General features: G+C 43.8%; 1 protein-coding gene across 1 annotated transcript in view; it reads right to left on the bottom strand.

Annotated features, from left to right (window-relative positions):
- abca12 (ATP binding cassette subfamily A member 12) overlaps nt 1–24,036 on the bottom strand; it is a 94,421-nt gene that overhangs the window by 35,232 nt on the left and 35,153 nt on the right. The window contains exons 31-52 of the mRNA XM_082969039.1: nt 23,834–23,989; nt 23,493–23,589; nt 23,002–23,354; nt 21,427–22,875; nt 20,905–21,199; nt 20,417–20,642; nt 19,878–19,981; nt 15,984–16,090; nt 15,432–15,640; nt 15,219–15,295; nt 9,841–9,971; nt 9,349–9,519; nt 6,676–6,840; nt 5,926–6,121; nt 5,240–5,379; nt 4,914–5,033; nt 4,541–4,631; nt 2,557–2,736; nt 2,140–2,391; nt 1,625–1,703; nt 491–605; nt 98–273 (exon numbers count right to left, since the gene is read on the bottom strand). Of these exons, the coding sequence (XP_082825165.1) occupies nt 98–273; nt 491–605; nt 1,625–1,703; nt 2,140–2,391; nt 2,557–2,736; nt 4,541–4,631; nt 4,914–5,033; nt 5,240–5,379; nt 5,926–6,121; nt 6,676–6,840; nt 9,349–9,519; nt 9,841–9,971; nt 15,219–15,295; nt 15,432–15,640; nt 15,984–16,090; nt 19,878–19,981; nt 20,417–20,642; nt 20,905–21,199; nt 21,427–22,875; nt 23,002–23,354; nt 23,493–23,589; nt 23,834–23,989 (4,889 nt within the window). The remainder of the gene's footprint in view (nt 1–97; nt 274–490; nt 606–1,624; nt 1,704–2,139; nt 2,392–2,556; nt 2,737–4,540; nt 4,632–4,913; nt 5,034–5,239; nt 5,380–5,925; nt 6,122–6,675; nt 6,841–9,348; nt 9,520–9,840; nt 9,972–15,218; nt 15,296–15,431; nt 15,641–15,983; nt 16,091–19,877; nt 19,982–20,416; nt 20,643–20,904; nt 21,200–21,426; nt 22,876–23,001; nt 23,355–23,492; nt 23,590–23,833; nt 23,990–24,036) is intronic.

Raw genomic sequence — 24,036 nt, 5'->3', positions numbered from 1 at the left:
ATGTCACATTTTTCAATAGAAATTGAAAAATGCCCATTCACATACAGACATACACACACACACACACAGGTTACCCTGCCACCCTGAGGTAGCCTACCTGAGTCCGTAGTCACTGAGGTAGAGGAAGAGCAGGAAGCCGTCACTGTGGGGCAGGACGCGCCCAGCCTTCAGGATGATGGTGAGGATGATTATGGTGATAATAAGGAAGCATGCACTCTCTATGAACCAGGCGAAGAAGTGACTGATGGGATTGACCCCCATCATCTTCATGTACTGTGGAGGTCAAAAGGGAGGGGTTAGGAAATCAAACAATCACAACTCATGACTCAAATACACTATTTAGAATTTAATGAATGAATGAATAGAATAATGAATTAATACATTTTAATGTCTTGCCACCCTTGTGATTTGCATAATATGTGTTTGTTTGAAAGAGACATCTACAGGAAATGACATAATAGCCAGAGGAGATGGTTGGTGGCTACTATACCTCATGAAGTCTGAGCTCTCTCTCATGAACCAGCTTCTTCACAAAGTTGGCGATGAACAGAACCCAGGCAATCATCAAGACCAGAGGGAAGGCAAACGCGATGCTGTTCAGGTACCTTAGGAAGAGACATGACAGCTGTCAATCAATCAATCAATCAATGTCACAGCCTAGCTACCAGCACTGGGACTGAGAAAGAAAAACAACATTTTCGCTCACTTGCTAAAAATATGGATTGCATAGTCATGCATACACACACTCATACAATCACTCTCAGATGAACACATCATGATGAGCATGTATATAACACACACACAAACAAAAACAGTGCCCTAGAAAAAACAATAACAACGACAATGTCCTAACCTCATGTAATTCACTCAAAGCTTTTTTCCATAATCAGAGAGGGTATACCCTGATACATGGACCTTGTCAATGTTTATTATAATACAAGTAATATTTCAAAGTGATCGTATCGGGAATAATGTGTTGTTCCCTAATAAATCAATATACCAGAGCTGCGGGGATCACCATGCCTGCGTCCCAAATGGCACCCTATTTCCTTTATAGTACACTACTTTTAACCAGGGCCCATAGGCCCATTGAGTCAAAATTAGTGCACTATATAGGGAATAGGGTGCCATTTGGGGCGTAGATTATATCTCACACATGAATGGGAGGCAGCCAGGCAGGGAGAGCAGCTACGCTGCGTTTGCGAGATGAGATATCCATGTTGGCTTCAGAAGCACTCTCAGTAAGATGTAAACATAGACATTATTCTCAGCCATGATTTATGGTGAAGCGTGTACTGTATTGATGCAGGGGACATAGCTAGTAGTTTATGTGTAACTGATCGGAGGCTGGATGAGAGATGAGGGCGTTTTTTATTGTGGGTCTGCTCATCAACAGGAGGGGAGATAATGTATGTGTGTGCATATGCGTGCCTGTGTGTCTGTGTATTTGTGAGTGTGTGTGTGTGTGTGTGTGTGTGTGTGTGTGTGTGTGTGTGTGTGTGTGTGTGTGTGTGTGTGTGTGTGTGTGTGTGTGTGTGTGTGTGTGTGTGTGTGTGTGTGTGTGTGTGTGTGTGTGTGTGTGCCTGCATTCATGTGTGCATGTGTGTGTTTTGGGCCTACTCACTCATCCTTGAAGAAGCAGGGGTAAGGGAAGGCCTGTAGCTGGACGGCTGGCTCAGTGACCTGCTGTCCTGTCTGGGTCTCTGAGAGATGATGAGATAGACAGTAAAATATCACATCACATAACACATCATCACATAACACATCATCACATCATCACATAACACAGAACAGTGTTGTTTTCCTCTTTTCTTAAAAGCACTGATTTAGCTGACAGCTGCTTTTTTCAGGAATGTTTTTACTATGACTATGATATGGGTTGTGTCTTACCTACCTTACCTACCCTTTGGAACCCTTAGAAAAAAAGGGTTCCAAAAGGGTTCTTTGGCTGTCCCCATAGAAGGACTCTTTTTAGTTCCAGATATAACCATTTTTGGTTCCAGGTAGAACCCTTTTGAGTTCCACATAAAACCTTCTGTGGAAAGGGTTCTAAGCACTGACTGTACTGTAAGTCACTCTGGATAAGAGCATCTGCTAAATCCCCAAAATGTAAACATATCATCAACAACATAACGTTACCTATGATGGCCCTGTCGATGCTCTCCTGCAGGTATACAAAGCCTCGGTTGTAGCGCTGGGTCTTCAAGGAGGAGATGTAGGGGTCCTTCACCCAGAAAGGGTTGCGGGAGCGGTCAGTCCGCATGGAGTTCTCGATGGACATGCGGATGGTGTAGTCCACCTTGGGAGGCAGCGCGGAGGAGGAGGAGCGTGAGGCTTCTCGCCGCTTCCTGTGTGAGTCGTCATCATCCTTGGGCAGCTTGAAGATGATACCTGCAGAAAGAGACACAGGAACAGAACACAAACAGCTATTTTCTTTTCTTTTTGACTACTTTAATATTATATTAAGTAACTTTATTGTTATAGGAATCTAGACGGCTGTAGGGCAAAATGTCAAAACACAAGGCTTTTATTTTGAAATATGAAGGATAGACTAACTGGCGTAGAGGTCTCTGGTCTGGGTGAGGTGTTCAGCCATGGTGTTGAGGTCGTCAGTAGAGTTGATGCCGTGGAAGCGGTCAAAGTTAATACAGGAGGACAGGTTCATCATTAGGTTGGACAGAGTGGTGATCTGGGTCACAATGTCCTTGTTTTTCTCCAGGAGGGTCGTTGTGCTAGCTAGGGGGAGAACAAGGGTCTATTAGATATAATAAAAATAGAAAGACAAAGAAGATCTATAGCTAATAAAGTGGATAAATATCTTAAGACAGATTAAGATATTTAAGTAGTGAGAAGTGGTCAGGGGGTGAGGTGGTCAGTGGGTCAGGGGTCAGTGGGTCAGGGGGTCAGGGGTCAAGGGGGAAGATGTATATTAAATACAAAGATAATATAAAACTAAAGAAAAAAAGATCCACATTATAAAGAATGTATGAATTAATGAAAACATGTATTGCCCTGAAGGGAATTTGAATGTAGAAGATATGTTAAGACACATTTTATTGGAATGTGTCTTACAGTTTTTTCCAACTGCTTACACACAAAATCTTTTCATGTCACACAATTTTTGAAACTTCTCACTCAAAGTGCAAAACTACACACCAAATATCCAAAACCATAAGCTATTTCTCAGCCTTTGACTCAGTTGTCAATTGCATAAAACACTTTTTTCAAAACACTACACACAATTCTCTACCTAAAACACAAAAATTGTGACTTGCTTTCCTTTTCCAAACACAACCAATCAAAATGCTACACTTATTCACCAGGTCACACACACAATAGGACAGAGGGCAATTACCAATGTCCCTGGACAGCGTGGGGGTAATATAATTATGTGTGCTGTCATCACTCAAAACGGGGTCCTCCATCACAATGCCACACTGGGTCCGTACAACACCGGCCATATGCTCACTTTTCTGGATGCAATTTACACAATGCTTGTCCCTGATCCAGATCAGGAGCCTGCTAGATTTGTGGTTTTATGGGACAATGTTAGTTTTCACCGGGCTGTTCTGGTCCAAAACTGGTTTGCCACCCATCCACAATTTGTAGTTTTGTACCTACCCCCATATTCACCTTTTCTAAATCCCATAGAGGAATTCTTCTCAGCCTGGCGCTGGAAAGTGTACGCCAACCCTATGCCCGCATGCCGCTTCTCCAGGCAATGGAGGGGACATAGAGGTTGCCTCTGTCCAAGGTTGGATACGCCATGCTAGGAGATACTTCCCTCGATGTTTGGCAAGAGAAAACGTATCTTGTGATGTGGACGAAGTATTGTGGCCAGACCCAGCCCAGAGAAGAGATGAAGCTTGGCTTAGCACTGGTGACTGCCCCCTCTACCAATTCCTGGACTGCCCCCCCCCCCCCCCCCCCCCCCCGGGACCCCACACACACAATTGTGTTCTTTACTGTATTCTAAAGAATATACTTTTGGTTTACATATGTTTATGGTTTTGTTGTATGCTACTGTATACAACAGTAATGTTTGGCCTAATAAATATTTTCTGTTTCTACATTGCATTGGTGTTTACAGTGTACTTGTTACCCCTCTCAGCAGATTACTTTCACTGTAGAACATTGTATTGAAATGTAGATATAAGCCAATGAAAGACCAAAGAGCTTTAGATTTAGAACAACAGTGTTTACATGGAATATCCAAAAATATACTATTATGAAAGCAATGTTTGCCATTTGATGTAAATGCTTCATTCTGACATGTGTTTATGGCATTTTGAATGCAGTGTTACATTTTGAAGGAGATGTGAGGCATTTTGCATTTTGTGTGTGCAGTTTTGGGAATTGTGTGTAGAGTCTTGAAAAAAAGGAGACAGTTTTGAAAACGTGTGTAAGCAGTTGGAAAAAACAGTAATTGAAGGCCTTGATATGTTTTATATTTTACATGGAAGTAACTAGAGAAGAAGGGATCAGGGTTGTCTTGTATGTACCCATTTTCCAAAGTAAGACCTTCAAATACAAAACTCACAGAAGTTCTTGAGAGTATCCTTCATCTTGCTCACATCAATGTCTGTCTGCATCTCAATGAAATTCTGAACAAAGGAATTGCCAAGGGAATTCTAGGAGGGAGAAAGAAGTTGAGTAAAATAACATCAAGATACAGTTGCTGAAACTTTCAGTTGCTGAAAAAAACGTTCTAGTATTTTCCTCTACTTTCCTAGATAGATGGAATGTTCTCCCTATTTGCTAGAGAGTGCACTACTTTTGAGCAGAACCCTTGTCAAAAGTAGTGCACTATATAGAGAATAGGGTGCCATTTGGGACACCGCCATGGATTCCAGAAAAAAGCTGATTGTAGCTTATATAAACCCATTGTAGCTTTGAGAATAGCTGGTTCATACCTGGAGCATTGGCAGGGTTTGATTCAGTATCTTGGCTGAGTCCATAATGTAGGAAGAGGACTGGAGCCAATCCTGGGAGTACATCTTCAGGTTGGCAAACTGCTGCAATGTGGCATTGGACTGGAAGACAATACATACAGATGGTGATACAGTGTAGTGTGTGTGTGTGTGTGTGTGTGTGTGTGTGTGTGTGTGTGTGTGTGTGTGTGTGTGTGTGTGTGTGTGTGTGTGTGTGTGTGTGTGTGTGTGTGTGTGTGTGTGTGTGTGTGTGTGTGCACATGTTTGTGTGTATTCATGGTTGTGTGTGTTTGTGTGTGTGATTGTACCTTTTCTATGATGGCCCTAGTGAGTGGTGTGTCTGGGCTGTACAGGACCTGTCCCAGCAGCATGGGCTTGAGGAAGGCCCAGGCTATGGCTCCTCCAGTGGTGTTCACCATGTCCAGGTAGAAGTTCATACAGAAAGGAGCTGGCCAGGGGAAGATAAGGTGCAGGTTATAAGATGTGTCAGTCCTACATTCTTATAGGAAAATGTCACAATTTTCAACCTCATATTAAATCATAATTAATAAAAAATAAAGATATTCATAATCTTGTTGTAATGATATAATTTCAATCAGCTTTGAACACTGGGTCTATGCTTAAATCAAATAAGCAATGTGTGCTTATGTATGTAAAATGTATGTAATGTTGTCTCTGGCTACAGCAGCCTATTTTATTTATTCTTTATTTAACTAGGCAAGTCAGTTAAGAACAAATTCTTATTTACAATGACGGCCTATGAACAGTGGGTTAACTGCCTTGTTCAGGGGCAGGACGACAGATTTTTACCTTGTCAGCTCAGGGTTTTGATCTAGCAACCTTTCGGTTACTGGCCCAACACTCTAACCATGAGGCTACCTGCCACCCCAGGTAGCCTAAAAGCCTACTACGTTTAATGATCTAATAAATTATATCAATCAACAAATCAATCAACTAATCAACCAATCGATCATGTGCAAAGTGGGTTCCATACTGGCATTGCGAGGGATCTTGAACTTGTTGACCAGCTCCTCCATCCTGTGCTCCTGCTGTGTGGAGGGGTCTGTCTCAGTCATGATGGGCAGCTTGGAGATGCCAAACAGGGACATGATGCCATGGTTACACATGGCTCTGGACACAGTGGTGAATGTAGCTCTGCTGGACATTGTTCTGGTTTTACCATGCACCATCTGGGTGAGGGAAGAGAAGAGAGTCAGGAGGGATGAATGAGAGAGAGACCCACAGCCAGACCGACCCGCAGCCAGAACACAGACTGATAGCAGCAATCCTCTCAGACTCAGCTATTCACTACTATCTCAGTATGAGTAGAGCTCTATATCAGACTCAGCCATTCACTACTATCTCAGTATGAGTAGAGCTCTATATCAGACTCAGCCATTCACTACTATCGCAGTATGAGTAGAGCTCTATATCAGACTCAGCCATTCACTACTATCTCAGTATGAGTAGAGCTCTATATCAGACTCAGCCATTCACTACTATCTCAGTATGAGTAGAGCTCTATATCAGACTCAGCCATTCACTACTATCTCAGTATGAGTAGAGCTCTATGTAATACTCCATAGAGTCTCCATAAAGAAACACAATACTACTGTTCTATCTAATTCTGTGTTTGTCTCAGTATGAGCAGAAGGAGAGAAAGAAACAGGAAGACAGAGACAGGAAGACAAACTGCTAGCTACAATCCTCCCAGATTGTCGCAGCATCATGCTTCAATACTCACACTGCGGAACTCTGGGTCAGAGACCAGGTTGAGGTCTCGTATGGAGATCATGTAGTCCTGCAGGTGGGCGATGGCAGGAAGCAGCTTGCCCATCATGTCCGTCAGGAACATGACCATCTGCAGCATGAACCCCACTATGCTCTGCATCTCATTGGACAGCATCAGCTGTGGAGAGACATATGGAGGGACATTAGTATCACACAGAAGACAGCGGAACCCTTTCTCATTAGGACTAGGCTGTAGACAGCTGAACCCTTTGTCATTAGGACTAGGCTGTAGACAGCTGAACCCTTTCTCATTAGGACTAGGCTATAGACAGCTGAACCCTCTGTCATTAGGACTAGGCTGTAGACAGCTGAACCCTCTGTCATTAGGACTAGGCTGTAGACAGCGGAACCCTTTGTCATTAGGACTAGGCTGTAAACAGCTGAACTCTCTGTCATTAGGACTAGGCTGTAGACAGCAGAACCCTTTGTCATTAGGACTAGGCTGTAGACAGCTGAACCCTCTGTCATTAGGACTAGGCTGTAGACAGCTGAACCCTTTGTCATTAGGACTAGGCTGTAGACAGCTGAACCCTCTGTCATTAGGACTAGGCTGTAGACAGCTGAACCCTCTGTCATTAGGACTAGGCTGTAGACAGCTGAACCCTCTGTCATTAGGACTAGGCTGTAAACAGCTGAACCCTTTGTCATTAGGACTAGGCTGTAAACAGCTGAACCCTCTGTCATTAGGACTAGGCTGTAGACAGCTGAACTCTCTGTCATTAGGACTAGGCTGTAAACAGCTGAACCCTCTGTCATTAGGACTAGGCTGTAAACAGCTGAACCCTCTGTCATTAGGACTAGGCTGTAGACAGCTGAACCCTCTGTCATTAGGACTAGGCTGTAGACAGCTGAACCCTTTGTCATTAGGACTAGACTGTAGACAGCTGAACCCTCTGTCATTAGGACTAGGCTGTAGACAGCTGAACCCTTTGTCATTAGGACTAGGCTGTAAACAGCTGAACTCTCTGTCATTAGGACTAGGCTGTAGACAGCTGAACCCTTTGTCATTAGGACTAGGCTGTAAACAGCTGAACCCTCTGTCATTATGACTAGGCTGTAGACAGCTGAACCCTTTGTCATTAGGACTAGGCTGTAAACAGCTGAACTCTCTGTCATTGGGACTAGGCTGTAGACAGCTGAACCCTCTGTCATTAGGACTAGGCTGTAAACAGCTGAACTCTCTGTCATTAGGACTAGGCTGTAGACAGCTGAACCCTTTGTCATTAGGACTAGGCTGTAGACAGCTGAACCCTTTGTTATTAGGACTAGGCTGTAGACAGCTGAACCCTTTGTCATTAGGACTAGGCTGTAGACAGCTGAACCCTTTCTCATTAGGACTAGGCTATAGACAGCTGAACCCTCTGTCATTAGGACTAGGCTGTAGACAGCTGAACCCTCTGTCATTAGGACTAGGCTGTAGACAGCGGAACCCTTTGTCATTAGGACTAGGCTGTAAACAGCTGAACTCTCTGTCATTAGGACTAGGCTGTAAACAGCTGAACTCTCTGTCATTAGGACTAGGCTGTAGACAGCAGAACCCTTTGTCATTAGGACTAGGCTGTAGACAGCTGAACCCTCTGTCATTAGGACTAGGCTGTAGACAGCTGAACCCTTTGTCATTAGGACTAGGCTGTAAACAGCTGAACCCTTTGTCATTAGGACTAGGCTGTAAACAGCTGAACCCTCTGTCATTAGGACTAGGCTGTAGACAGCTGAACTCTCTGTCATTAGGACTAGGCTGTAAACAGCTGAACCCTCTGTCATTAGGACTAGGCTGTAAACAGCTGAACCCTCTGTCATTAGGACTAGGCTATAGACAGCTGAACCCTCTGTCATTAGGACTAGGCTGTAGACAGCTGAACCCTTTGTCATTAGGACTAGACTGTAGACAGCTGAACCCTCTGTCATTAGGACTAGGCTGTAAACAGCTGAACCCTTTGTCATTAGGACTAGGCTGTAAACAGCTGAACCCTCTGTCATTAGGACTAGGCTGTAAACAGCTGAACTCTCTGTCATTAGGACTAGGCTGTAAACAGCTGAACCCTCTGTCATTAGGACTAGACAGTAGACAGCTGAACCCTCTGTCATTAGGACTAGGCTGTAAACAGCTGAACCCTCTGTCATTAGGACTAGGCTGTAAACAGCTGAACTCTCTGTCATTAGGACTAGGCTGTAAACAGCTGAACTCTCTGTCTGAGAGCCTGTGGACAGAATCCCCTTCGGTCTTACTGTCCTTAATTGCATTACACGTCTACCTATCTCAGGGTTTCTTAATCCCGGTCCTGGTGATCCAAAGGGGTGCACATTCTTGTTTTTGCCCTAGCACTACATACCTAGCACTACACACCTGATTCCACCAATCAACGCATCATCAAACCTTTGATTAATGGAATCAGACGTGTAGTGCTAGTGATAAAACAAAAATGTGTACCAGTTTGGGTCCCCAGACGCACATATAGTCACAGAGAATCCCGATGTGTAACCTTTACATGACCTGCCCTAGCACTGAGACATAACCATTCCTTACCCTGTAGACGACACTCTCCATGTGGACATAGCAAGCCAATAGCACTATGAAGTTGTACTGTAAAACTGCTGAGATGGCAGGTTACACACACACACATACCCTGTATATCACGTTCTCCATGTGGATGTAGCGAGCCACGATGACTACAAAGTTGTACCACTGGTTTATAGGCAGGTTGCAGAAGACCTGGAAGAGGAGCTGCTCTGTGCTATTCATCTGCAGGCTGGTTGGGTCCCTGCAGTGGTGCATGTTAGCCAGCCACGCTAGGATCTATAGAGGGGAGATAGAGGTTGTGTATGAGTCAGATCACTAGATATAGTACTAGCTAGTAGCAAATTAGATGAGTAAGAACATATGATGGAGAGAAGAGAGAGAGATGTTTCACTGCAGTGGTGCATGTTAGCCAGCCAGGCTAGGATCTACAGTAGACATAGAGAGGTTGAAGACTGGTCTGACTTTCATGACAACTTCTAAAAATGACGATAGTATGATTTCTCTCTCTTTTTGAGATAATTGTATTTGGTGTTATTGTTACACATCATATGGGCATCACAGCTGATCTGTGGCTTGAATAAGCTGAGGTGAGCTCACCTGGAAGTTGCTGTTAGGCATGGTGGTCTCCATCAGCAGGTGGAGGATCTCAGGTGGGATGTCAGTGTAACGCTGGACCTCCAGAGCAAACGCTGTCTTGTTCCTCAAGAGCTCCGACATTTTCACCACACCTAGGAAATACAATACAACAGGTGACTACAGAGAAAATACAGGAGGTTCAACACCTTGACCACACCTGTAGAAAAAAATGTAACAAGTAACTGAAGAGAAAATACAGGATCTTGACCACACCTGGGAAACATAAAATATATATTTTACATGATATATTTATACGTTGGCCTCCCGAGTTGAGCAGCTGTCTAAGGCACTGCATCGCAGTGCTTGAGGTGTCACTAAAGATAAGGGTTTGATCCCGGGCTGTGTCGCAACCGGCTGCCACCGTGAGACCCATGAGGCGGCGCACAATTGGCCCAGCGTCAGTAGGGGAGGGTTTGGCCGGCCACATGCACACAGAAACGGTTGCCAGTTGTACGGTGTTTCCTCTGCCACATTGGTGCGGCTGGCTTCTGGGTTAAGCGAGCATTGTGTCAAGAAGCAGCGCGGCTTGGCAGGGTCGTGTTTCAGAGGACGCATGGCTCTTGACCTTTGCCTCTACCAAGTCCATACAGGAGTTGCAGCGATGGGACAAGACTGTAACTACCAATTGGGGAGAAAAAAGGGTAAAAAGTACAATATACACTGCTCAAAAAAATAAAGGGAACACTTAAACAACACAATGTAACTCCAAGTCAATCACACTTCTGTGAAATCAAACTGTCCACTTAGGAAGCAACACTGATTGACAATACATTTCACATGCTGTTGTGCAAATGGAATAGACAACAGGTGGAAATTATCGGCAATTAGCAAGACACCCCCAATAAAGGAGTGGTTCTGCAGGTGGGGACCACAGACCACTTCTCAGTTCCTATGCTTCCTGGCTGATGTTTTGGTCACTTTTGAATGCTGGCGGTGCTTTCACTCTAGTGGTAGCATGAGACGGAGTCGACAACCCACACAAGTGGCTCAGGTAGTGCAGCTCATCCAGGATGGCACATCAATGCGGGCTGTGGCAAGAAGGTTTGCTGTGTCTGTCAGCGTAGTGTCCAGAGCATGGAGGCGCTACCAGGAGACAAGCCAGTACATCAGGAGACGTGGAGGAGGCCGTAGGAGGGCAACAACCCAGCAGCAGGACCGCTACCTCCGCCTTTGTGCAAGGAGGAGCAGGAGAAGCACTGCCAGAGCCCTGCAAAATGACCTCCAGCAGGCCACAAATGTGCATGTGTCTGCTCAAACGGTCAGAAACAGACTCCATGAGGGTGGTATGAGGGCCCGACGTCCACAGGTGGGGGTTGTGCTTACAGCCCAACACCATGCAGGACGATTGGCATTTGCCAGAGAACACCAAGATTGGCAAATTCGCCACTGGCGCCCTGTGCTCTTCACAGATGAAAGCAGGTTCACACTGAGCACGTGACAGACGTGACAGAGTCTGGAGACGCCATGGAGAACGTTCTGCTGTCTGCAACATCCTCCAGCATGACCGGTTTGGCGGTGGGTCAGTCATGGTGTGGGGTGGCATTTCTTTGGGGGGCCGCACAGCCCTCCATGTGTTCGCCAGAGGTAGCCTGACTGCCATTAGGTACCGAGATGACATCCTCAGACACCTTGTGAGACCATATGCTGGTGCGGTTGGCCCTGGGTTCCTCCTAATGCAAGACAATGCTAGACCTCATGTGGCTGGAGTGTGTCAGCAGTTCCTGCAAGAGGAAGGCATTGATGCTATGGACTGGCCCGCCCGTTCCCCAGACCTGAATCCAATTGAGCACATCTGGGACATCATGTCTCGCTCCATCCACCAACGCCACGTTGCACCACAGACTGTCCAGGAGTTGGCGGATGCTTTAGTCCAGGTCTGGGAGGAGATCCCTCAGGAGACCATCCGCCACCTCATCAGGAGCATGCCCAGGCATTGTAGGGAGGTCATACAGGCACGTGGAGGCCACACACACTGCTGAGCCTCATTTTGACTTGTTTTAAGGACATTACATCAAAGTTGGATCAGCCTGTAGTGTGGTTTTCCACTTTAATTTTGAGTGTGACTCCAAATCCAGACCTCCATGGGTTGATAAATTGGATTTCCATTGATTATTTTTGTGTGATTTTGTTGTCAGCACATTCAACTATGTAAAGAAAAAAGTATTTAATAAGATTATTTCTTTCATTCAGATCTAGGATGTGTTGTTTAAGTGTTCCCTTTATTTTTTTGAGCAGTGTATATAAGTATATAGACATATACAGTACCAGTCAAAAGTTTGGACACACCAACTCCTTCAAGGGTTTTTCGTTATTTTTACTAGTTTCTACATTGCAGAATAATAGTGAAGACATCAAAACTATGAAATAACACATATGGAATCATGTAGTAACCAAAAAAGTGTTGAACAAATCAAAATATATTTGATATTTGAGATTCCTCAAAGTAGCCCCCCTTTGCCTTGGTGACAGCTTTGCACACTCTTGGCATTCTCTCAATCAGCTTCATGAGGTAGTCACCTGGAATGCATTTGAATTAACAGGTGTGCCTTGTTAAAATGTAATATGTGTAATTTTTTCCCTTCTTAATGCGTCAGTTGTGTTGTGACATGGTAGGGTTGGTATACAGAAGATACCCCTATTTGGTAAAAGACCAAGTCCATATTATGGCAAGAACAGCTCAAATAAGCAAAGAGAAATGACAGTCCATCATTACTTTAAGACATGAAGGTCAGTCAATACGGAGAATTTCAAGAACTGATGGGTCCAAATTTGAGATTTGTAGTTCCAACTGCTGTGTCTTTGTGAGACGCAGAGTAGGTGAACGGATGATCTCTGCATGTGTGGTTCCCACCGTGAAGCAAGAAGGAGGAGGTGTGATGGTGTGGGGGTTCTATGCTGGTGACAATGTCTGTGATTTATTTAGAATTCAAAGCACACTTAACCAGCATGGCTACCACAGCATTCTGCAGTGATACGCCATCCCATCTGGTTTGCGCTAAGTGAGACTATCATTTGTTTTTCAACAGAACAATGACCCAACACACCTCCAGGCTGTGTAAGGGCTATTTGACCATGAAGGAGAGTGAAGGAGTGTTGCATCAGATGACCTGACCTCCACAATCACCCGACCTCAACCCAATTGAAGAAGCCAATTAGTGCTCAGCATATGTGGGAATTACATCAACTATTGGAAAAGCATTCCAGGTGAAGCTGGTTGAAAGAATGCCAAGCGTGTGCAAAGCTGTCATCAAGGCAAAGAATCTAAAATCTAAAATATATTTTGATTTGTTTAACCCTTTTTTGGTTACTACATGATTCCATATGTGTTATTTCATAGTTTTGATGTCTTCACTATTATTCTACAAAGTAGAAAATAGTAAAAATAAAGAAAAACCGTTGAATGAGTAGGTGTGTCCAAACTTTTGACTGGTACTGTATATGTATGTATTATACACAATCGTTCAAAAGTTTGGGGTCACTTAGCAATGTCCTTGTTTTTGAAAGAAAATAATTTTTTTGTCCATTAAAATAACATCAAATTGATCAGAAAAACAGTGTAGACATTGTTAATGTTGTAAATGACTATTGTAGCTGGAAACGGCTGTTTTTAATGGAATATCTACATAGGTGTACAGAGGCCCATTATCAGCAACCATCACTCCTGTGTTCCAATGGCACGTTGTGTTAGCTAATCCAAGTTTATCATTTTAAAAGGCTAATTGATTATTAGAAAACCCTTTTGCAATTATGTTAGCACAGCTGAAAACTGTTGTTCTGATTAAAGAAGCAATAAAACTGGCCTTCTTTAGACGAGTTGAGTATCTGGAGCCTCAGCATTTGTGGGTTCGATTACAGGCTCAAAATGGCTAGAAACAAACAACTTTCTTCCGAAACTTGTCAGTCTATTCTTCTTCTGAAAAATGAAGGCTATTCCATGAGAGAATTTGCCAAGAAACTGAAGATCTCGTACAACGCTGTGTACTACTCCCTTCACAGAACAGCGTAAACTGGCTCTAACCAGAATAGAAAGAGGAGTGGGAGGCCCCGATGCACAACTGAGCAAGAGGATAAGTACATTAGAGTGTCTAGTTTGAGAAACAGACACCTCACAAGTCCTCAACTGGCAGCTTCATAAATAGTGCCCGCAAAACATCAGTCTCAACGTCAACAGTGAAGAGGCGACTCCGGGATGCTGGCCTTCTAGGCAGAGTTGCAAAGAAAACGCCATATCTCAGACTGGCCAATAAAAATAAATGATTAAGATGGGCAAAAGAACACAGACACTGGACAGAGGAACTCTGCCTGATGCTCCAGATACTCAACTAGTCTAAAGAAGGCCAGTTTTATTGCTTCTTTAATCAGAACAACAGTTTTCAGCTGTGCTAACATAATTGCAAAAAGGTTTTCTAATGATCAGTTAGCCTTTTAAAATGATAAACTTGGATTAGCTAACACAACGTGCCATTGGAACACAGGAGTGATGGTTGCTGATAATGGGCCTCTGTACGCCTATGTAGATTATTCCATTAAAAATCAGCCGTTTCCACCTACGATAGTCATTTACAACATCCAAGTCTACACTGTATTTCTGATCAATTTTATGTTATTTTAATGGACCAAAAATTTGCTTTTCTTTCAAAAACAAGGACATTGCTAAGTGACCCCAAACTTTTGAACTGTAGTGTATATTTAGGCAATAAGGTCCAAGAGGGTGTGGTATATGGCCAATATACCAGAGCTAGGGGCTGTTCTTATGCACGATGCAAATCCCCGAGGTACCTTATTGGGACTATAAACTGGTTACCAACGTAATTAGAGCAGTAAATGTTTTGTCAGACGTGTGGTCTAATATACCACTGCTGTCAGCCAATCATCATTCAGAGCTCGAACCACCCAGGTTATAATTATATTTAAAGGTGGTATATTATAAGTCATTCTAAAAGCAGTATGGGCTGCATGTTCAGAAGAGCAAAATACATTACATGAGCTTTACGCGTCATAGTATAATTAGGCAATTAGCTAACAAATTATCTAAGTGATTAGCTAATTAACCCTGAATTAATAAGCAATTAGCTCATTAATGACTTATCTTATCGAGTGCAGTAATTGAAGTAATGGGGCAGTGGTGCCTGGAGTTGATCTAGTCTAGTGGTTAAGGCCACTGCCTCCAGCACATATTGTCCCCCTGCCTGCATGAGATCGAATCCTGGCCTCACCATCCTTCTCACCTCTGTATCTCCCCTTAATTAATCTATCTATCTCCCCTTCATCCATGCCTGTCACCGTCAAAAACAACAATAAAATCCTAAGAAATAAATGTTGAAAAGTAATTGGTATACCTGGAGAGGTCATGTTGATGTTGAGGGTTTTCAGGCTGCTGATGTTCAGGCCAAGCGTCTGGGTGAGTGCAGAGGTCCTGTGTCACAAACATGCACAGGCACATCACACACATGCACACAAACATTTGTCAACGATAACATCCATTTACACAATATACCATTTAGTTCTTCATTTATTTTTAAGTCTACATATGTCCTATAATGTCTCCATACCAGTTTATGTTGACATTGTAGGTGTTGGGGTCTCCTATGAAGGTTTCGAACAGAGCTTCAAACAGGTCAGAGCTGTCCTGGACCAGACTCCGGGTCATTATGTGGAAGGCCTGGAGAATGGGCATGGCAGTCTCACACAGGAACCCTGGGCCAAGAGACAGAGCCTGCATCACCTGCTGGATGGAGTCCATATCCTCCAGCGCACACACCTGCAACACAAGTTACAAGTTTATTTGCAATGTGTAATGAATAGGCCTACATTGAAAATCTTACTCACTCACAAAGCAGAATGTGTAAGATGAGTCATATGGATTGTGAATTTTGTCAGTATAGAAGGCCAATGGTAGCAGTCAAAACACTGTACATAAAACATGTTGCTGTATGTGTGTCTTGTTGTAGAACACATGTAGCTCCTCGCTGTTGCAACAAATGTCTGTGTCTACCCAAGTCTTGGTGATGTTATGGTAGTCTAGACATTATTCCAGAGAGAATAGCCTCTGTATCCCTCTCGCCCTACAGATGAAAGTTTCATGAGAAGTACTGTGTTCTAACCTTAGAGGTCAGGTTGACCAGTATGTTGCTGAAGTTTCCATCTGACCAGCTGCTGCTGAAGAGTTCAGACCCTAACTGGATGGTCTGGAGTAGGAGGTGTAAGTTCACTTTGGAGGGAGGGAGAGAGGGAGGGAGGGAGAGGGAGAGAGAGATAGAAAGGGAGAGAGAGAGCATGGGAGGGAAAGGGAGAGCATTAGAGATGTGTTAAGGTGACATGGTAACACAGTGTCCCACAGGGCATCATTACCACCTCTATTTCAGGGTGGCTTCTCTGAACAGCAAGCACCAAATTATGTGGGACCCTGCATACTACTGACAAGGCAAAGGGACCAACTCTCTGCGTCCCAAATGGCACCCTACTCCTCACATAGTGCACTACTTAGGTCTCTGGTCAAAGCAGTGAGACCTCAAGGCGAAACATCTAATTAAACAGACACGAACTACGGTGAATGGTAAATATTGGTGCACTGCATTGAAAACCCAGAAGAAAAGCGAGTGACTTAACATACTCTTTGAATCATTTAGGATCTCAGGGGTACTGCAGTGGAGAAAATAATAAAAAGGGTATGATCCTCAAGCTAGGATCATACCTCTGGGAAATGAAAGGGTTGTAGCTGAAGTAGCTGTGGTGCGGTTTTTCAAGTGACTATATTGCATATACAGAGATATAACCTTGTTACATGGCATTATAAAACAAGTACAGTAGCCAATTAAAATGTGGTCACAAAGCTATTATATTTGTGTGTGTGTGTGCATGCGTGTGTGGGGGGGTATTTAGTGATTGAATTCTTACTTGGCTAATGCGATTTAATAAGGTTTAATAAGGTGCAGAGTGTCTTTCTCTTGGAGATGTGCCATATGCCTCCTGGCTTATCTGGAGTTCTAACAAAGCTCACATTATTAAGCCTATCCTATTGCACTGCCTGGTTTCAATATGAAATATGTCCATTATATAATAATGGTGTTTGGAATATGGCTACATTAAAAACACATTGTGCGCAATGATTGCTGGATTGCTGATGCTATTTATTGGCCAATGAGAGGCTTTGAAGCCACAGGTCAGCCATATTGGCACTCCCCAGAAGGAGCAGTCCTCCATAGGAATGGACGGAATCCTACAGTATTTTAATTGAATGTTTCAAGGAAAATATTACACGTATTTAAGTATATATTTTTGTTGTTGTAGTGGGGACAGTAATATTAGTACTTTCAAAAAATTCTACTTTAAGGAAAATGTATATATTTTCATATATTTTTTGTATGTTTCGCTCACATAATTTACCAATAAGGCCCAAGAGGCAGTGCTGTATCATGAATACAGTCACAGGTAAATGCCGTTGTTTGGACCGACACGATACCAACATATTAAAATGACAATGAATTACACATTTTCATCAAAACTTTCATCAAATTTCATTCTTCCACCTGAAGATATTGTCTGGACAAAAATGTGGTCGTTAGTTCTTTTGGTCATGTTGCTACAAACGCGACCCAGTTGTTCATTATTTTTCACAAAGTTGCTATGCAAAAGGACTGGTCGTCCGTTCTAAACAAAATGGTTGCTATGCAGGCTGGATAATGTTCTTGTCACTTGTCACCGACTTCAGATAACTCAGTCATGGCAAACATTGAAACTGGAATGACAGTCCACTAGCCTCATTTTTGTTTGTTTGAGTTATGTTCTATTGGCATTTACTTGGATATGTCCATGATAAAGACGTTGATGTGTGATTCAACTAGCTCTACAGTATGTATGGTACTACAGAGATCGGAATTCATAAGTGAAACATTGTTTCCGAGGTCAGACAGGCAGACAGAGAGACTTATATTAACCCCTGCTGTACGAAACTAAATGCTAGGCTGGATGCAAGGAGAAATAATGTGCGAGTAGAGATAAATACAAGCGATGACTGGGACAGCAACATGAGCATGATATTCTTATGGAGTGATCATTTTCAGATGGACCTGTTAGCAGGCATTGGTGTGTCTATGACGGCCAATACAGCATAGCTTGGAAAGCCGCTCGTCCAATCAGTATCCAGGATCCAAACAACCAGTTTAATAATATAACTTTAAAGTATGCATTATGGTGTCGATAATATCATAAAATTAGCAAAAACAAATGTAGACATTAATAAATGCATTTCTATAGCTTCCAAAATATTTTTTACAATGGTGGGGTAGTGCCAGCATGGAGGCACAATGGCTTCAAAACCGCTCCCCCTTCCAGTCATCTAGTGTATACAAATAATTGATTGCGCAGGATCCTCAAGTAGGAGTTCCTAGTAGGAGTTATATAAAGGTTAAATAGAGAGGCGGAGGGAAGGTCTGACTTCTGACTTCTTCTGACTTCTGTATCAGAGGACACCTGACACGTGGGGCTGTAGAAATCTAATTATGCATATGAACATTTAACAGTGTGAAGACTGCATGTGGTTGTCTGTGAGGGTTAGGTCTGTAGGAGTCTAGAGAGTCGCTACGCAATTAGACACAATGTGAGTAGGAGGAGGAAAGACACCAGGTTAGATTGTCTGTGAGAGAAGTGGAGTTAGTAGGAGAACATATAGTTAGAGGCATTTTGGAAAAAATGTATTTATTCTAGAATGTTCTTATTTAAATGTATTTAGGTACATCTTCCCACTCTAAATCAACTAATATGGCAGCTTAATGACTTTACACATTTTTGGATATTATGATAACATTGTGCCACCAGTAGTAACACCAATGATGGTAAGACTAATGAGACATTTTAGGTTGTTGAGGATATTTTCTTAAATGGAGGCCAAAGATGCTCAAATTACGGTTATTAACCCTTTAAAAATAATTGCCTAAAGTGATATGATTAAACATTTTGCTCACAATGTTATTTCCCTTTATTTACATTTAGTAACACCAAGTGACACTTTGGACTGAGACACACCAAATGATCAACGGAATCCTCAAATTGATGACATACTAAAAGGGTGTGATAAGCTAATACTTTTCTTTAATATAGACACCTCCCCCGATAACAGTTTGCCACTGGAGGGACTGCTCAAGGTCCTTGTATGTCTTCGTAAAGAGTGATTTTCAAGGCGCTAACACCAATGACATATGGTATAACTGAGGGACAGGAATTATACTAGTAAATAAAATAGGTATTTTGATAGCTTTGTTTGTTTTTAATAATCTATACAATATGATAAATACTTTTGTTCACTTTCTAGCATTCATAATAGATAGATATCTCTAAATCCCCAAAATATGTCACTATTAACTCTACACATCACTACTGGGAACAAGTCAATTTGCTTACCCTACTGTAAGTACTTTGAACAATGCATAAACATTGTATAAAGGACTTGCATTATGTTTTATAATTGATAAACAGCTCAATATAAACAAAAACATGTATGATGTGTAACTATTTGTAATTTTAAAGTGTTTTCATGGTTGCAAAGGCAAGGGACGCAAATGCTACCGCAACTCAAGAACGACCCCACTACTTTTGACCAGAAGTACAACACTAAATAGGGAATAGGGTGCCGTTTGTGATGTAGGCTTAGTTAGAGATAATCTAGGGTTAGAGGCTAGAATAATGGAAGAATGAAGTAAACTAATCTTGTCCACTCAGCGGATTCCCCTCCATCAAACTAACGACGGAAACTAAATGTGATTTTTTTGTCTTTGTAATGTCTTTCTGAAATCAATCGGTCAGGTCTGTACTGAGACTCTTGTCTCCTTTATCTATCCTCCATTTAAACCACGGGAGTCCTATTGAGCAATACATCTCATTACAAGGGAGTCCCGACTGAGCCGTGAGCCTCTGAACCACTAAGAGAGGAGGGGGAGGGAGTCAAGAATTTATTGATTTGTAAATGAAGAGTAAATGAAGAGTAAAGTAACTAGGCTTACCTTGTGATTCAGTGGCCAGGCCCATTGTGATATTCTTAATAAGGGGAGCATAGGGAAGGTCCTCGGGAACCCTGTTAGATATGTCTGTCAGAACCAACGACAACCTGTGGGAGTGGGCGGAAGACGAAAAACCCTCATCATCAGCTGCTCCTCTTATTTCTGCATGTAGTACTGTAAACTCCCATTAGTTACATATTTCATCATGGTTGTTATGCACATGATCCTAACAGACTAGATGATAATATTAGTAGATGATAATATTAAAGTAAATACCAAGTAAGTGGAAAATACTGCTTCTGAGATAAAATAATAAGTCATCGAAGCTGAGATCTCTGTATGCTACAGCTGTGAACACAGGCTATTATCATGGGACACTTATTCAGCTTCATTAACCATTTATCTCCAAAGCAACAGCAAAACTTATCCTGGTCCCAGACCTGTTTGTGCTTTATAGCCAACTTCTATGATCATTTTCATGCCAATGACCATAGAAGTTGGCAAGACAGGACAAACAATCAGGCTAAAAACAGAAAACGAACTTGTGTGTCCAGTTGGTCTCGTTCATCATTAGCAGATGTCCAGTGTTCATCTTGGCTGCAGCCAGTACCAGACGAGCCACGCTGGCCTCCATGCTAGTGTTTGCCAGGCCCAGGAGACCCTGAACGTTATGGAGAAGCAGCTGGGTGATATCAGCAGTCTGGGCCAGGGGGCCTCGGCCTGACCGTAACACCTGCAACATCTTCTGGATCGCATGTTCCAGGTCGCCTAAATGGTTAACAGACACAGATGTATTCATTTCTACAGCGCTAGTTTTAATGTAAGCATTCCTTCAAGGAGGAACAATTATATATTGGTTAATTTGTTTGAATCAATATATTTAAAATGTTTAGAAAATGTTTTGTTTGATTTTAATTGTAAGTGCTCATCCATGGAGGATATAATTATAGCTTGCCAGTCCCTGACACAAGAGGGGCCATAGCCTTGTATCATAGTTCCCTGGTAGAAGAAAAGATGGAGAAACAATGACCTATGATACTGCCTGTTGTCTGCAGGCTGGGGTATGAAGACAGAGAGACCAGGAGACGCTGAACCGAGCTGGAGATGACAGCCATAGCGCCGGCTATGTCCCCAGTGGTGGTGGTGTAGTTGATAGCCATGGCGGTGATGTGCAAGATATGGAGGGAGACATTGAAGTAGTGTTCACTGCCATCGGGCATCAGGGGTGCCACAGCCATGGCAGCCTGGTTGAGGGATGCCAACACGGAGGGTACGTGGACGGCTGATTGGGGCATTGATAAACCTTGCCACAGGCTGGTGGACACCTGGTGATAATGATGATGATGTTTTTTAATTGTTCAAAAATCATTGTACAAATAGTCAGCCACAAGCTCAATTGCAAGAACAATTTACAACGTAATGATTCAATATGAAACATTACAAATATGGCTAACATATTTACTGTTGACCCCCTTATGTATGCATTCATAAAGCACTTATAACAGCTAGATAAGACATTATAATATCTGTCAAAGGCAGTCACAAATATTACCTGTTGTGACACTCTAAACAGGACCTGGACCGTGGCACCAGCACTGTCCCCCTGGTACCCTGTTGGGGTGTTGGTTAGGTTGAGCATGGTAAGGATAGACAGGGTGACCTGCTTGGAGATCCCCAGGAAGGATGGAGGGATCTGGGCCGTGTTGGAGACCCCAGAGAGGGCAGCGAGAAGGACCGGCTCCAGAGGGAGAACGTATATCCTCTCGTCCTCAGGCAGAAAAGCCACCAGGGCAAGGAAAGTCTGATTGATCATTGCCTCTTTCTCTTGAGGGCTGCTGAAGTTGTGACTTGCAGTGGAGAGGTTGAACAGGGTATGAGTGGCTAAGGCACTGTTCAGGAAGAGAGGGTGAGTGATGGACTGGATCGGCTTCCCGTCCGAAAGGGTTGTCTCCCTAACGGAGGCCAGGAGAGGATCCAGTGAGGCAGAGAGCATGCTTGTAGCCTTCATCATCTTCTTCATGTCCCGTGGGTGTGAAACCAGCAGTGCAAAGCCTTTCACCATCTGGCCAGAGGTGTTGAGGTACATCAGGCTGTCCGAAGGTAGGTAAGAGGTGAACACAGCAATGGTCTGGTCTAGAGCCATCATGTACGGAGCCAGACTCATGTAAGCTTCTGGTCTGGACAGAGAGCTGAGGATGTTCTGAATGATGGCATTGACCTGAGATGGAATATCAGAGACCTCTTCAAGGTTATCCGCCAGGATGTCGTTGAAGGCGGTGAGAAACTGAACGGCCATGTTGGATCCATTATTGGGGCCACTGTAGATGATTCTTGCCACCTCAGCACTCAGCTGCCTAACCATATGCTCCACCCTCTGGGCGACCTGTAGTGGGGGATGCTGGGACAGCACCATGGCCATGTCCGCCATCTTGCTCAGGCCTGCTGATAACTTCTGTATCTTGGCCAAGTCCTCCATGACCCAGTCTTCATGGGCTATCTCCACGAACAGCTGGCTGTACGCCTGCCACTGTCTGGGGAGGGTGAGGTAGGAGAGGATGCCTAGGGCCACGTCGATGGGGTCGTCCAGAGGAGGGGGGACTGAGGGACCCCATGTCACGGCTCCGGCCCTGGACATAAACCTGGAGACGTTCCCCATGTGTGGTAGTGATGGTGGTACCATGCCCATGTCCCTAGAGACCCCTTTGAGCACTACAGACAAGTCAGGGTTGCCGAAGAACATATGGGCAGTCTCCATGATGTCTGGCATGGTGGGTGGCATCGCCAGGGCCTGGAACAAGACAGGGTAGTCCAAGTAGAACAGATCAAGGAAGTCATCCATTGGCTCTTTCATTGGCTCCTCCCTCAACAATTCGCGGCGGACCCTCCTGGACACACCCTCATTGTGGTGGGGGAAGGGACTCCTGCTCCGCCCGGTCATCTCGTCTTGTAATTGACTCAGGTAGTAGTCCAGCGGGGCGAAGAGATCACTGGTCTGAGATACCTAAAAATTCAGAAAAAAAGGCCAGCACCTACTTGAATATGATTTGCAATTGAAGCTTTGTGTTTATTTTCTTTAACTTATAATAACATCATATCTTAATTAACCACACGCATGTGTTTGGGATACCTGTCTGAGCATGGTGATGACGTGCTCTGCTAGCTCCATGAACATCTCAGAGATGGGAGGGAAGGGGACACTCATCTGTCTCAAAGTGGATAAGAAGGCCTTCACCACCTCGTACATCCTGGGCAGAGCCTGGGTTACCAGATCCAACCCGGAAGCGGTAGAGGAGCCCCACCAGCCGCTGAACTCAATAGCCTTCTCCAGGATGAGGTTTGTGGCATTGGCAGATAGGAACTGCTCCATGACGCCGTAGACCATAGGCCAGTCTCCCAGCAACTGTACACGGACCAGCTCCCTGATCATATCTTTCAGCAGCTTGTTGATCGACCCTCCGTCTGGCCTGGAGAAGATGTTCTCTGTGAATGGATGAATGGATGAATGAAAGAATGGATGAATGAATGAGTTTCAATTTCTGTCTTGTAACGTTCATGTGACCAATCATTTATGTGATAATTAGACACCATTTTAAATGACATAACAGTGCAAAGTTGTACCTGTGAGTATGCCCTGGATGGAGTCCTGGGTGAGATTAGACCCGGTGAGGAGCATCTCCAGGGCTTCCATCAGGAGGTGCTGGGCAGATGTGGCATTCTGCAATAGAATAGAATAGAATCGTTTATTGTTCATTTGGTGAAAATGGAAATTCTGCTTCTGCCTTTTCCCAACACCCCCAGACAGACACACACAGACAGACACACACACACTCACACACACACACACACACACACAAACGTTGAGAGGCACAGGGGTCAGCAACCACAGGGTGCATGGAGAGCACTTTAAGGTTAAGTGAGTGCCTTGATCAATGGCACAAAGGAAGGAGATGGCACAGCACCTGGAGGAGCTGGCTGTCGACCATGGTGTAGTTGATAGTCATCTGCATGGCTTGGAGGTAGGGACGCATCCACAGGTCCAGGTCCTCGGTGAAGTTCATGCCTGTCAGGAGGATCTCCATGGCTTCCATGAACATATGCTGGGCGGAGGTGGAGTTCTGAAATAGAATAGAATAGTTTACGCACACACACACACACACACACA

The sequence above is a fragment of the Salmo salar genome, chromosome 25 (genome assembly GCF_965601325.2).
Source record: "Salmo salar chromosome 25, fSalSal1, whole genome shotgun sequence".
NCBI classification, from domain to species: domain Eukaryota; kingdom Metazoa; phylum Chordata; class Actinopteri; order Salmoniformes; family Salmonidae; genus Salmo; species Salmo salar.
Note: the sequence above shows the minus strand (reverse complement) of the source record. Positions and strands in the feature narration are given on the sequence as shown.